Genomic DNA, 12,412 nt, shown 5'->3' on the forward strand with positions numbered 1-12,412 from the left:
AAGTCATGAAACCATAAAACTCTTAGAAAAAAACATAGGCAAAAAATCTCTTGGATGTAAATATTAGTGACTTCTTCATGAATATATCTCCCCAGGCAAGGAAAACAAAAGCAAAAATGAACAAGTGGGACTATATCAAGCTGAAAAGCTTCTGTACAGCAAAAGATACCATCAATAGAACAAAAAGGTACCCTACAGTATGGGAGAATATTTTCATAAATGACAGATCTGATAAAGGCTTGACATCCAAAATATATAAAGAGCTCACGCTCCTCAACAAACAAAAAGCAAATAATCCAATTAAAAAATGGGCAGAGGAGCTGAACAGACAGTTCTCCAAAAAAGAAATTCAGATGGCCAACAGACACATGAAAAGATTCTCCACATCATTAGTTATCAGAGAAATGCAAATTAAAACCAGAATGAGATATCACCTCACACCAGTAAGGATGGCCACCATCCAAAAGACAAACAACAACAAATGTTGGAGGTTGCAGAGAAAGGGGAACCCTCCTATACTGCTGGTGGGAATGTAAATTAGTTCAATCATTGTGGAAAGCAATATGGAGGTACCTCAAAATGCTCAAAATGGACTTACCATTTGACCCAGGAATTCCACTTCTAGGAATTTACCCTAAGGATGCAGCACTCTAGTTTGAAAAAGACAGATGCACCCCTATGTTTATCGCAGCACTATTTACAATAGCCAAGAAATGGAAGCAATCTAAGTGTCCATCGGTAGATGAATGGATAAAGAAGATGTGGTACATATACACAATGGAATATTATTCAGCCATAAGAAGAAAACAAATCCTACTATTTGCAACAACATGGATGGAGCTAGAGGGCATTACGCTCAGTGAAATAAGCCAAGCGGAGAAAGACAAATACCAAATGATTTCACTCATCTGTGGAGTATAAGAACAGAAGAAAACCTGAAGGAACAAAACAGCAGCAGAATCACAGAACCCAAGAATGGACTAACAGTTACCAAAGGGAAAGAGACTGAGGAGAATGGGAGGGTAGGCAGGGATAAGGGCAGAGAAGAAGAAACGGGGTATTATGATTAGCATGTATAATGTGGGGTGTGGGGGAAAGAGGAGGGCTTTGCAACACAGAGAAGACAAGTAGTGATTCTACAACATCTTACTATGCTGATGGACAGTGACTGTAATGGGGTTTGTTGCGGGGACTTGGGGTAGGGGAGAGCCTAGTAAACATAATGTTCTTCAAAAAAATAAAAATAAATTAATTAAAAAAAATTTGTTCTCTCAAAAAAAAAAAACAACTATTTTCCTTGGAGCAGCCAAAGTTGCATTTAAGGAATAAAATGAAATCCCATCATTCCTCTGCTTAAGTGCTTCTGAATTCTAAAGACTTCACATCACCCTGAGAAAAACACTTTTCCTGGTTTATAAAGCCTTCCATGTCCTGGTACTGTTTCCTCTGTGACCCCATTTGATACTATTCTTCCTTCATGCTCGACCTTCAATACTCCCAACTCACTGCACTTCCTTTTTCCTCATCAGATCAAGGTTGAACCCATTGTGCGGCCACTGCACTTGCCAGTCCCTTTGAAACACTCTTTGCCTTCACACTGGCATAGCTGAGTCCCAGTCATTCAGATAGAACTTGAATGGTCATTTCCTCCAAGGAGCCTTTTCTGGCCAGAGGTGAGGGCAACCACTGGCTCTTTTAAACCCAGCAGATCACACACCAACTAACTTTTCTGTTTGATTATTAATTCATTTATTTTCTAGCCTAATAAGCTGAACTCTAAGTTTCATGAGAACTTTGGTCTTCTTTAAACCTTATTACCATTCTAACTACTTCAGTGTTTGGACTAATGTTTGCTGTTTAGACTAGTGTGGAAAGCAGTCAATTAATTTTTAAGTAAATGAATGAGTGAGTGAATATTTTAAGAGCCACAGTATATTTTCAATTAAAAAGTAAACTTTTGGATGATGATAGCTGATGAAACCAAAGGTCTCCTCAAAAAGGCAAGGTTGCTTTTTAACATGATACCAGCATGTTAACTGTTACCTTAACAATTTTTGCTTTATTTTTTTCTTACAATGTTCTGTTTATTTCTTTTGCCATGGCACTCCAAAACTAATTCTATGTCCTAATATCTATTTGGTCTTTCCCCATACTGAACAGGTAAGCTCTAGGTGTGAAGTCATTTTTCTCTGTTGCTTATAACTGAGTTCACAATCTAGGACACTAACTTTAACACAGAGACTCTCAAAAATTTTTGTTTAATGACTGAAGATAAAAGGTTGAGTTGCAAGTGGCTGATTCAGGTACTTACAATTTTCTGTGAAGAAACAAAAGCACTATTACCTAGAAGTAATGGGCCACCTATTCTCAGTAAATATTTTTGCTCATGGATCTCATGATATGTTCCTATGTAACTTAAATACCTTTAGACCTTGTATAAACCATTACAAACATTTTGCCTTAGTTTTTGTTCCCTTAAAAATGGGAATTCAAAGAAATAAACACACCAATTAGAATTATCTTTTTAGAGCAAGTGTAATTCGAGAGTTTAATAATCACTACCAACTGATTATCATCCAGGGGTAAGCAAGCACAAAGGACAAACTGAGAAGGCTGGAAGGAAACATCTGAGAGGCAATTTCCGTGCTGCTTAGGATAGGACTTCTGTTGTTTTATTGAACTTCTTGAAAAAAACCTCTAAAGTCTGGGGAAAGGCTTATGGGAAGCAAAAGCAAACTTTTGAAGCTCATAGGTCTAAGGAGAATTTAATAAAATACAAGTTTTTATTTTAACTTGGGGAAATTAAGTTGAACAAAAGTGCAATGAGCCATAGTTAAACCAATTAATTAAGCAGGTTTTGATATGTATATAACTGCCTTGCTGAAGAATTAAAAATAAATCCAAGATTTTAAACCATTGTTTGGTATTCAACAGAACATGAAATGACAACATGCAGAAAACTGTTTTTTAGAGGCGTTCTTTGCTGAACTCCCTCCTCATTCATATGCACCACCTTTCTTTTTTCCATTAATCTTAAGAGAACCCTATGCTTTCAATAACATACAAAAGCCTATTCTTTGCTTGATTCCCTTCTGCATTTTTTAATGCCAATTTCAAATGTAATTTTCTTGCAACCTCAATTACAAAAAATATTTAGTTTTCAGTAGCGTGTCTACTATTTTTCAGGACGTGATGAAGATTAACTTGCTAAACGTACCTGCAGCCTGGCAGGTGTGAGGCAGAATGGGTGAGGGGAGAAGACCACAGGCCAGGGAGTCACCCAGATGGGGTTTCAATTCTAAACTTAGTGCTTTAAGAGTCATGAGACCCAGTGTCTGTAAGCCTCAGTTTTCTCCACTGTAAACATGTTATACAAGTTAAATATATGTGAAAATTCCTTGGCACAATGTCTGGCAGAGAAACCTCTAATATTAATACTGTCAAGCAGTTCATAACTTGCGGATGTGTTTTGATTGCCAAAATTGCTTGCCTGAAATTTTAACATGTATTTCCACCAAAAAATATTTAAAAATAAATAATGAAATGGTTAGTGTCAGGTAGGTCTGTAGACGAATGTCCCAAACCATCATTTAAAATAACATTATTTCTGTTGAGAACTGTCCTAATAGTACTCTGGCTGGGGTGGCTGACTTTTCTGGATGTTCCCTGGTTTTAGCACTCAGAGTCCCTCATCCCAGGAAACCCTTCATTCCCAGACAAACCTTACCACGATGCTTTCATTTGGAACCTGAGCATCATGCATTCATTCACCCATTTTTCTGCAGTGCCCACTACATTCTTAGGCTCTGGAGATACAAGGACAAATTGTCCTTAATAAACCCAGAACCTAGCAAAGGAGACAGACAGAGGGACAAGTACCCGCAAGCCCTATGCTAAGTGCTAAGTGGTTTGCCCAGGATGCTGGGGAACCAAAGGGGCTGGGCATCTCATGTGGGCTGGCGGTTCGGGGAGACTTCTCAGAAGAGGTAACCCCCAAACTGGAACTTCAACTAGGTACACACCCCAAACCAGGGCTTCCTGCTTTATTCTTCTGGGTGTTTTTTTCATGTCTGAGCTCAATATTACTATAATCTAAAAAGCCATCATTTTAGATTCACTATGTTATCCAAACAGATTTTGAATAACTTCTGATATGCATATATTTTTATGGCATGTCATCAATTTATGAGTGTAAAGATCACATAGCCTTGATTTTACAGCAGTTCTTCCCATTCTGGAGATACAGCTAAGTTAAATCTAATTTTAAGGCTGCTATTCACCTGCTTGCTATTTCATTATTTGACATTCATTGCACAAAAGAAATTGGAACAACATGTTAAACTGAAAATAAAACAGAAGTTATTGTTCTAGTCACAATATTGTTGTGGTTGCCCCAAAGTTAGCCAGTTATACATGTTTCCTAAAGCTTGTTTTCAAGAAATTGGCATTCCATTTTTTATACTTCAATAAGTTAAAGTATTCCTGAATATATCTCTCTATCATTACAGCAGATGCTGCAGCAAGATATGATAAGACAGATTTCTTATGCAACACAAAGCTCAGATGCAACATGCACTAAGCTTTCTGTTCTTCACCTAAGACTCAGTTCTCTACCTGGAGGAAGAAATGTATTTTTCAAAGACTCTGAAGGTGAGAGGAGACTTATTCCCAGAGAGACTGTAAACTTCATGGGGGTAGCGGAGGGAGGGTGGCAGAGACCACATCTATATTATTCACTGCTGCTTTCCCAGAGACTGGGGCATAATTGATATACAAAACGATTGAGTAAATAACAAGATATATTTAATAGTCTTCACTCTATTTCCAGCAAATGATAATTCGGTCACCAAAAAACTCAAGGGACTGAAAACTCTGCTATACTCATGAAAATCAGTAAACCTCTTTGACACCAGCAAAGTGATGCAGCTTAAGGTTCAAAGTCAGTCAGCAAACACAACACAGGTCAAAACCACACGTGTAGAGGCCAATCAGTGTTACTTTGTTCCTTGGCCTTACACTACACCACTAAGCTTGGCTAGGAACCCTGGAGATGTTTATGGAATTTAATAAGAATGTGCATGTGATTATGAACAAACCATCCTTGTTATAGTAAAGACACGATACTATACTTTTGAAGAATATGGACTATTAGATTCATCAGTCACAACCATCATCTATCTTAATCTTAAGCCCCATAGAGGTAAGAAGTATATGTCAGATAATTACCTTGTTGACTACAAAGATTCTTGGTAATTTTGAGCAATCAAAGGAACATACTAAAATTCCCACTTCTGAGGTTTTTTATTACATTTTGGCTATGTTTTTTTTTTTTTTACACATATACACTTGTTCATGCATACCTAATCAACACACATAACACATCTGAAGTTCAGTGGAAGAGTAGAAGCAACAAGTCTTTGTAAAATTTTAAAATTTTTTGTATTCTTTTTTACCTTTGAAGTTTACTACACCAACTGCAGTTGAAACCAATCTGAGAGGACACGCAAGGGCCACAGCCATTGAACTGGAGACATGCTAGGGAACAGGAGAGAATAGATTTATGGAGAGTAACTGGCAGCATGGAGAGAAAGAAAAGATTGCTTAACCAAAATTAAAATCACCCACTATCCCCACATAATTGCATAAACCCATGCATAAACAGATCAGATCATCCAACTTGTCAATAATTTCTTCACGTAGCTATGTTCATATATTAACATGAACTTACTAGGTAATGGGGTCATTTCCACAGCTGAAATATTAGTAATCTTTGACATTTGTAGCTCTACTCGGTGGTATTCATAAATTGTTCTTCTTCGAACATCTGTGAAAACAAAAATGGAAAAAAAATTAAACTTTTGGCATTTTTTTCACCTACAAAACAAGAGCATTAATAAGTGATTGCAGAATTACATACTGTTCACCTAATGCTACTTTAAAGATATAAAATAATTAATCACTTTGAAGAGATTATTTAAAACCTGAAAATCATGTATTCATGCACTCAGGAGCCTTTTTGTCAGTCAGGTTGAGAATGTTGATTTGGTTCTCATATATCTCACTTTGCTAGCAGGCGCTACCTGCTGTCACCCATAATACACTTAAAGTCATTTTCTCGATAGATTTATGTATTTTGAAAGATTTTTGACATACGAAATCAAGAAGGTGAGAAGACACCATTTCTCTGAAACTAAAGCTGAAATGAGTCTTTTATGAATGGATAGAAATTAAAAATTTTTCACAGCCTAAATGAAGCTGGTTTTTGCCAGAATAAGAGTCTGATTGCTTTGAAGACATGGAAAAAATTCCTCTAGTAAAAGTAAAACAGAACTGAAGTCACTAAACAAATCAGTATTATTATTTATTAAATAGACAGTATCATACCTAAGGAAGGTTAATAATTAGCACTTACATTGCATGCAGGAAGAATATAATAATTTATCAGCAAACCCAGCAGTGACCCTGAGGAATAGGCTAGATATAGACTTTGACAAGAACTTCAATAATTAGGTCAGATAAATATAACAAAACATATTTTTTAACAAGACTGTTGATGAAATATATTTAAAATACCCTTTTAAAAAAAAGACCTGAGCCTTATACTAATGAGTGTGCCTGAATCTGATTAGCATGAATGGAAAAGTAATGTTACCAGAATTTGATTTACCTCCTGGAATGTTTATTTAAGGACAGGAATGAATTTCCTGAATACTATCAGATCTATTAGGAATTATTTGGGAAGTATAAGTTATTTTAAAAATATCATAGCATCCAATCTTGGGAAATCATATGTCATAGTGGCTATTAATAAATGCTCTTAGACAGTCTGGTTCAAATCCCAGTCTTGATGTTTGGTGTCTGGGTGACCTTGGGCTCCTTTGATAGCTGCTGTGCCTCAGCTTCCTCATCTCTAAAATGGGGATAATACAGCTATATCCTTGAGTTGTTTTGAGAATTAAAATGAGATAATACATGAAAATTGCTTAGAACTATCTTTTTCAGATGGCAAGTGCTTAATAATGTCAGATATAGTATTTGTTTAACTGCAGAATGGCAATCAAAGATCACACTGGTTATGTGCTACATAAAATGATCTAATTTCTGCAGATCTAAACCTACTGAAATCACACTAAGGCCCTGGAATCAGGCTTCTAGGAATTTGTGTCCTGTCTTGTCAAAACAGAAGTTAAATCTTGACTAAAGTCAGTTGACCCAACAAAAACCAAACTTTTGAAGAGTTTTTAATGCTAAATCACTCAGATGTTTGGCACTTAAGTGAGGCAAAAACCCTATATTTTCAAGAAACTAAACTTTCTATAGCAAAATGCAATTGGAAAAGTTAATATGTGGACATGTTTATAAAATAGAAATAGTTAAAAACAGAGATATTCTCTCTGTAGTAGGGAAGTGTAAGATGAAATAGAAATACTCTAATGTAATAGAGAAAAAGTAAGAAATAACTAAGGTACTGAAGTATAAACTTGAAGACAAATATGAAAGAGAAAAGTGGAATATCTAATCTATAAAGTCATAGTTTAAAACAAACAAGATAGAACTTGACAGAAACGTTCAGACTGGATCATTTTTGAGAACCTGTTTGGCTTCTTTCCTGTGCCTTCCACAGTAAGGAAGCTACAGACTGCAGTTTTGCAAAGATGGGCTTTTGATTCACTATTTTGAATAAAACAGTAGTACATTAAATTTGGTTTTCTCTCCTTTAAGCCTATAAATCATCCTAATAGCCACCGTCTATATTTATGAGATAAATGTTTAAGTGTTTTGACTTTTTAATGATGTACTTAATCACCTTTCTGTGACTTTTAGGATTTTATATTAGAAATTGAAGAATTCAAACATTATTAAATAAACTGAGAGACATATCTCTAAATCTGTAAAAAATTTACTTTACCAGAGATTGGTATAGAATAAAAAGTCAATGAATGAGTGAATGAATGAATGGATAAATAGAAATAAAAGAAAACAATTTTAACACAAGTCCCTAAAGGAATTATTTTTTATTCATAGGGATTCTAAAACATTCTCAAATATGTTAAAATTAATAATCAGTAATTTCTACTATCCAGAACAGTTTAAAACTTTTTTCCTCTTTAAAAAAAATCATGTTGAAGTCAATGCCCACACGTTAATTAAATCAAAGAGGAGATATCAGAAATGTATGTATTAGGAGGTGAGATCAAGATGGTAGAGTAGGTTACTATTCAGAATTAAAGGGGAGAAAAAGAGTTTCTCATACAAAGAAATATTAAAGGGGAAATATTAAATATGAAAGGAGTAAATATTAAAGGACACTAAACTGGCCTTAAAAAATATTAAAGGGACTTCTTTAAGTAGAAAAGAAAAGGCTATAATTGGAAGTAAGAAAATTATGAGCAAAAAAGTCTTCCTGGTAAAGCAAACATACAGTAAAGGTAGTGGAAAAACTACTTATAAAGCTATTATGAAATTTAAAAGACAAAAGTAAGAAAATGAAATATATCTATAGTAATTAATTAAAGGACACACAAAATAAAAAGATGAAAATAGGATATCAAAAATATAAAACATGGAGGGGGGAGTAAAAATGTAGTGCTTTTGGAATGTGGTTCAAACGTAAGTGACCATCAATATAAAACAGACTGCCAGATACATGAGGTCATGTATGAACCTCATGAGAACCACAAACCAAGAGCCTATAGTAAATACACAAGAAAACAACGAGAAAGGAATACAAAGAGAACACTCAAGAAAGGCATCAAATTACAAGGGAAGAGAGCAAGAGAAGAAAGGAACAGAGAAAGATGACAAAAACAGCCAGAAAACAATGAACAAAATGGGAGTAAGTACATACTTATCAATAATTACTTGAAATGTAAATGGACAAAATGTTCCACCCAAAAGGTACACGTTAACCTGTGAAAAAGACAAGCCCCAAACACTGCCTACAAGAAACTCACTTCATTTCTAAATACACACAAAGACTGAAAGTGCAGGGATGAAAAAATATATCCTGTACAAATGGACTCAAAAAGGAAGGTGGGGTGGCAACATTTTTATCAGACAAAATAGACTTTAAGACAAAGCCTGTAGCAAGAGACAAAGAAGGACATTACATAATGATTAAGGGATTAATCCAGGAGAAGGAAATCACAATTGTAAATATCTATATACCCAACCTGGGAGCACTTAAATATATAAAGCAAATAATAACAGACATAATGGGAGAAACTGACAGTAATACAATCATAGTAGAAGACTTCAACACCTCACTTACATCAATGGATAGATCATCCAGGCAGGAAATCCAATAGGAAAACTGGCCTTAAATAACACGTTAGACAAGATGGACTCTGATGGTATATATATATATATATATATATATATATATATAACATTCCACCTCAAAACAGCAGAAAACACAGTCTTTTCAAGTGCATATGGAATATTTTCCAGGACAGGTCACATGCTAGGCCATAAAACAAGTCTCAATAAATTGAAGATTGAAATCAAGCATCTTTTCCAACTGCAGTGATATGAAACTAAAAATCAATTACAAGAAAAAAAAAGGAAAAAGCACAAACACATAGACACTAAACAACATGCTACTAAACAATCAGTGGGTTGAAGAAATCACAACCACAATGAGATATCACCTCATACCTGTCAGCATGGTTATTATCAAAAAGACAATAAAAAACAAGTGTTGGTGAGGATGTGGGGAAAAGGAAATCCTAGCACACTCTTGGGAATATAAATTTCTGCAGCCAAAGGAAAACAGTGTAGAGGTTCTGCAAAAAATTAAAAATAGAACTACCATATAACTCAGCAATTCTACTTTTGGGTATTTATGTATTTACGTGAAGAAAACAAAAACACTAATTCAAAAAGATATGTGCACTCCTATGTTCATCACAGCATCATTTACAATAGCCAAGGTAATATAAGCAACCTAAGTGTCCATTGATAGATTAATGCATAAAGAAAACATGGTGGTGTATCCATATATATAATGGAATATTACTCAGCCATAAAAAGAATGAACTCTTGCCATTTGCAACAACATGGATGGACCTAGGGTATTATGCTAAGTGAGTTAAATCAGACAAAGACAAATACCAGCATGCTTTCACTTACGTGGAATCTAAAAAACAAAACAAATGAACAAACAAAACAGACATAGATTCATAGATATAGAGAACAAACACAATTGTCAGAAGGGAAGAGGTTTGGGGAATGGGTGAAATGGGTGAGGGGGATTGAGAGGTACAAATATCCAGTTATAAAATAAATAAGTTACAGGGATGAAAAGTATAGCATAGGGAATATAGTCAATAATATTGTAATAACTTTGCATGGTGACAGATGGTAACTAGACTTACCATGGTGAGCATTTAAAAATGTATATGTCAAATCACTATATTGTACACATTAAGCCAACTATACTTCAGTAAAAAATGTAAGTATTAAAACAATAAAATACCACTTTGTATAATGCTTTCTATCTTGGAAGAGTTTTATGAACAGATATCTTATGGGCCAAGTGTCATGATTTCTGATTCTGTCATTTGGCAGAACACTGAGGGAGTGGACACATGCTCAGGGACCAAAGGACCAGATGAAGCTGTGCTGCAAAGAGAAGCAATTTTATCTTCTGTAACATGAATAATTGTGAAGTGTTTTCCATTTTAACAAGAGCGAAGATAAAATGACACAATTTATTGACGGATTCGCAGATCATTCTGTCCCTTAAATGAATTAAAAGAACCTGATAACTTTGAAAATAACAAGTGAGGCTCAGTTCTTCTGAAAGCCTTAACTATGTTATGTTATGAAAGAAAAAAAATCTGGAGTTCTTCCAAGATTATCTATTTCTTTTATAGTTTGTCAACATGTTTTTTATTAGTTACTAAATAACTATGTTCAATATATCCTACCACCAAATCAAAATTACAAGTTGTTTTATATGGGGAAAACCAGTTATAATGGAATGCTCATATTGAAAATGTGTTATATAACCGTATCTAAAACTCTAAGACCTTTTAAAAGGCAAATAAATAAAAAGTATGTTTATGTAAATATACTAGAAATTTAATAATTTATTTAAACATGTATATATGGTCTCTATATAGGGTCTATTGGCACCCTGTCCAATATGGTAACCAGTAATCACATGGACCTCTTTACATTAAAGTTAATTAATTAATTCCAATTAAAAATTCAATCCTGCAGACTCACTAGCCACATTTCAAGGGTGTGGTAACCACATGTAAGTGTGAGACCACAGTGGACAGTTCAGATTTAGCTCATTTCATCAGCCACAAAGTTCTATTGGAAAGAACTGGTCTATGATACTATTTTTTTGAGAATTAGAGCTTAAAACATTCTGCATAGCAAAAATCAAATATTTATCTTTGTTTAAGCTAACTTTTTTAGTCTGTACACATAATTTCAATTAAGTGCTTTGAAAAATTGCTGCCTGGTGTGTAAGCTTATAAGAGACCACGTATGGTAAAGTATGTACAGTATTCCTTGACGGTCGCTGAACCTCTTAAGTATTTTTAAAATCTATTTGCTCTCGTAATTAGTTGTTAGTTTTATTTTTGAGAATGTTAACATTTCTTATTGAGCTGTGAATAATAATAACCAACAAAGCAAAGGCATGTTGTAGCATGAAAAACGTCAGAAAATTTAAAACAGCAGATGCTAATGAGAAAGGGACTGATGCTAGGAAAGACTCAGAGGATGTACTGCTGGTGAGAAGGATGAAGTGGAGTATCCTAAGGGACTCAGCACTAGCCATTGTCAGAGCTCGGAGTAGAACCATTTCAAGGCAGCCCACCAGCGTTCCAGATTGGTCTCCACTACAAGAATCCCACAGGTTGAAGAACTCTGCATTGCTAAGCCGACACAGCCTTAAGTTTCCAAACGAAAGAACCATGAAGGCATGAGTGGAGCTTCTGGGTTTCTTGCTGTAAATGTTATGCTCATTAAGCCCAGAGGGTGGAGAAAAGGTGAGGTATGACAGGGAAAGTCAGTACCCTAGAGATGAAGACTGAAATTCAAAATGTTAAACTGGAGGAAAGAGAAGCAAAACGTATGAATGGTACTAGTGAGAGCTGTACATTTATCCAGGCAGACGTCTGCACACTGTGCTAAAGGATTTGGAGGGACACGAGCTGAGGCTGAGAAAGAATTACTTAATAGAGCTATTTAACATGAAATTATGGACATTACACAAGACCTATAAATTGATGATGATGTTAAAACCTTCTGGTAATCAAAAGAATATTAGAGCAACAATGAATATTACGTTCTGCTTAGGAAATCTGCAAGTTTAGAAAATGATAACAGTGTCAGAGTATTTGAGGAAATGGGATATCTCATATAACATTGGTGTGGGGTATGTGGGTAAACT

General features: G+C 35.0%; 1 protein-coding gene across 3 annotated transcripts in view; it reads right to left on the bottom strand.

Moving 5' to 3' along the window:
• Positions 1 to 12,412, bottom strand: part of PLXDC2 (plexin domain containing 2) — a 786,648-nt gene that overhangs the window by 411,391 nt on the left and 362,845 nt on the right. For all 3 annotated transcript variants that reach the window (XM_073229113.1, XM_073229114.1, XM_073229115.1), the window contains 2 exons: positions 5,729 to 5,824; positions 5,454 to 5,535 (listed from right to left, as the gene is read on the bottom strand). In XM_073229113.1, the coding sequence (XP_073085214.1) occupies positions 5,454 to 5,535; positions 5,729 to 5,824 (178 nt within the window). The remainder of the gene's footprint in view (positions 1 to 5,453; positions 5,536 to 5,728; positions 5,825 to 12,412) is intronic.

This window comes from Manis javanica, chromosome 2 (genome assembly GCF_040802235.1).
Source record: "Manis javanica isolate MJ-LG chromosome 2, MJ_LKY, whole genome shotgun sequence".
Classification (NCBI taxonomy): Eukaryota; Metazoa; Chordata; class Mammalia; order Pholidota; family Manidae; genus Manis; species Manis javanica.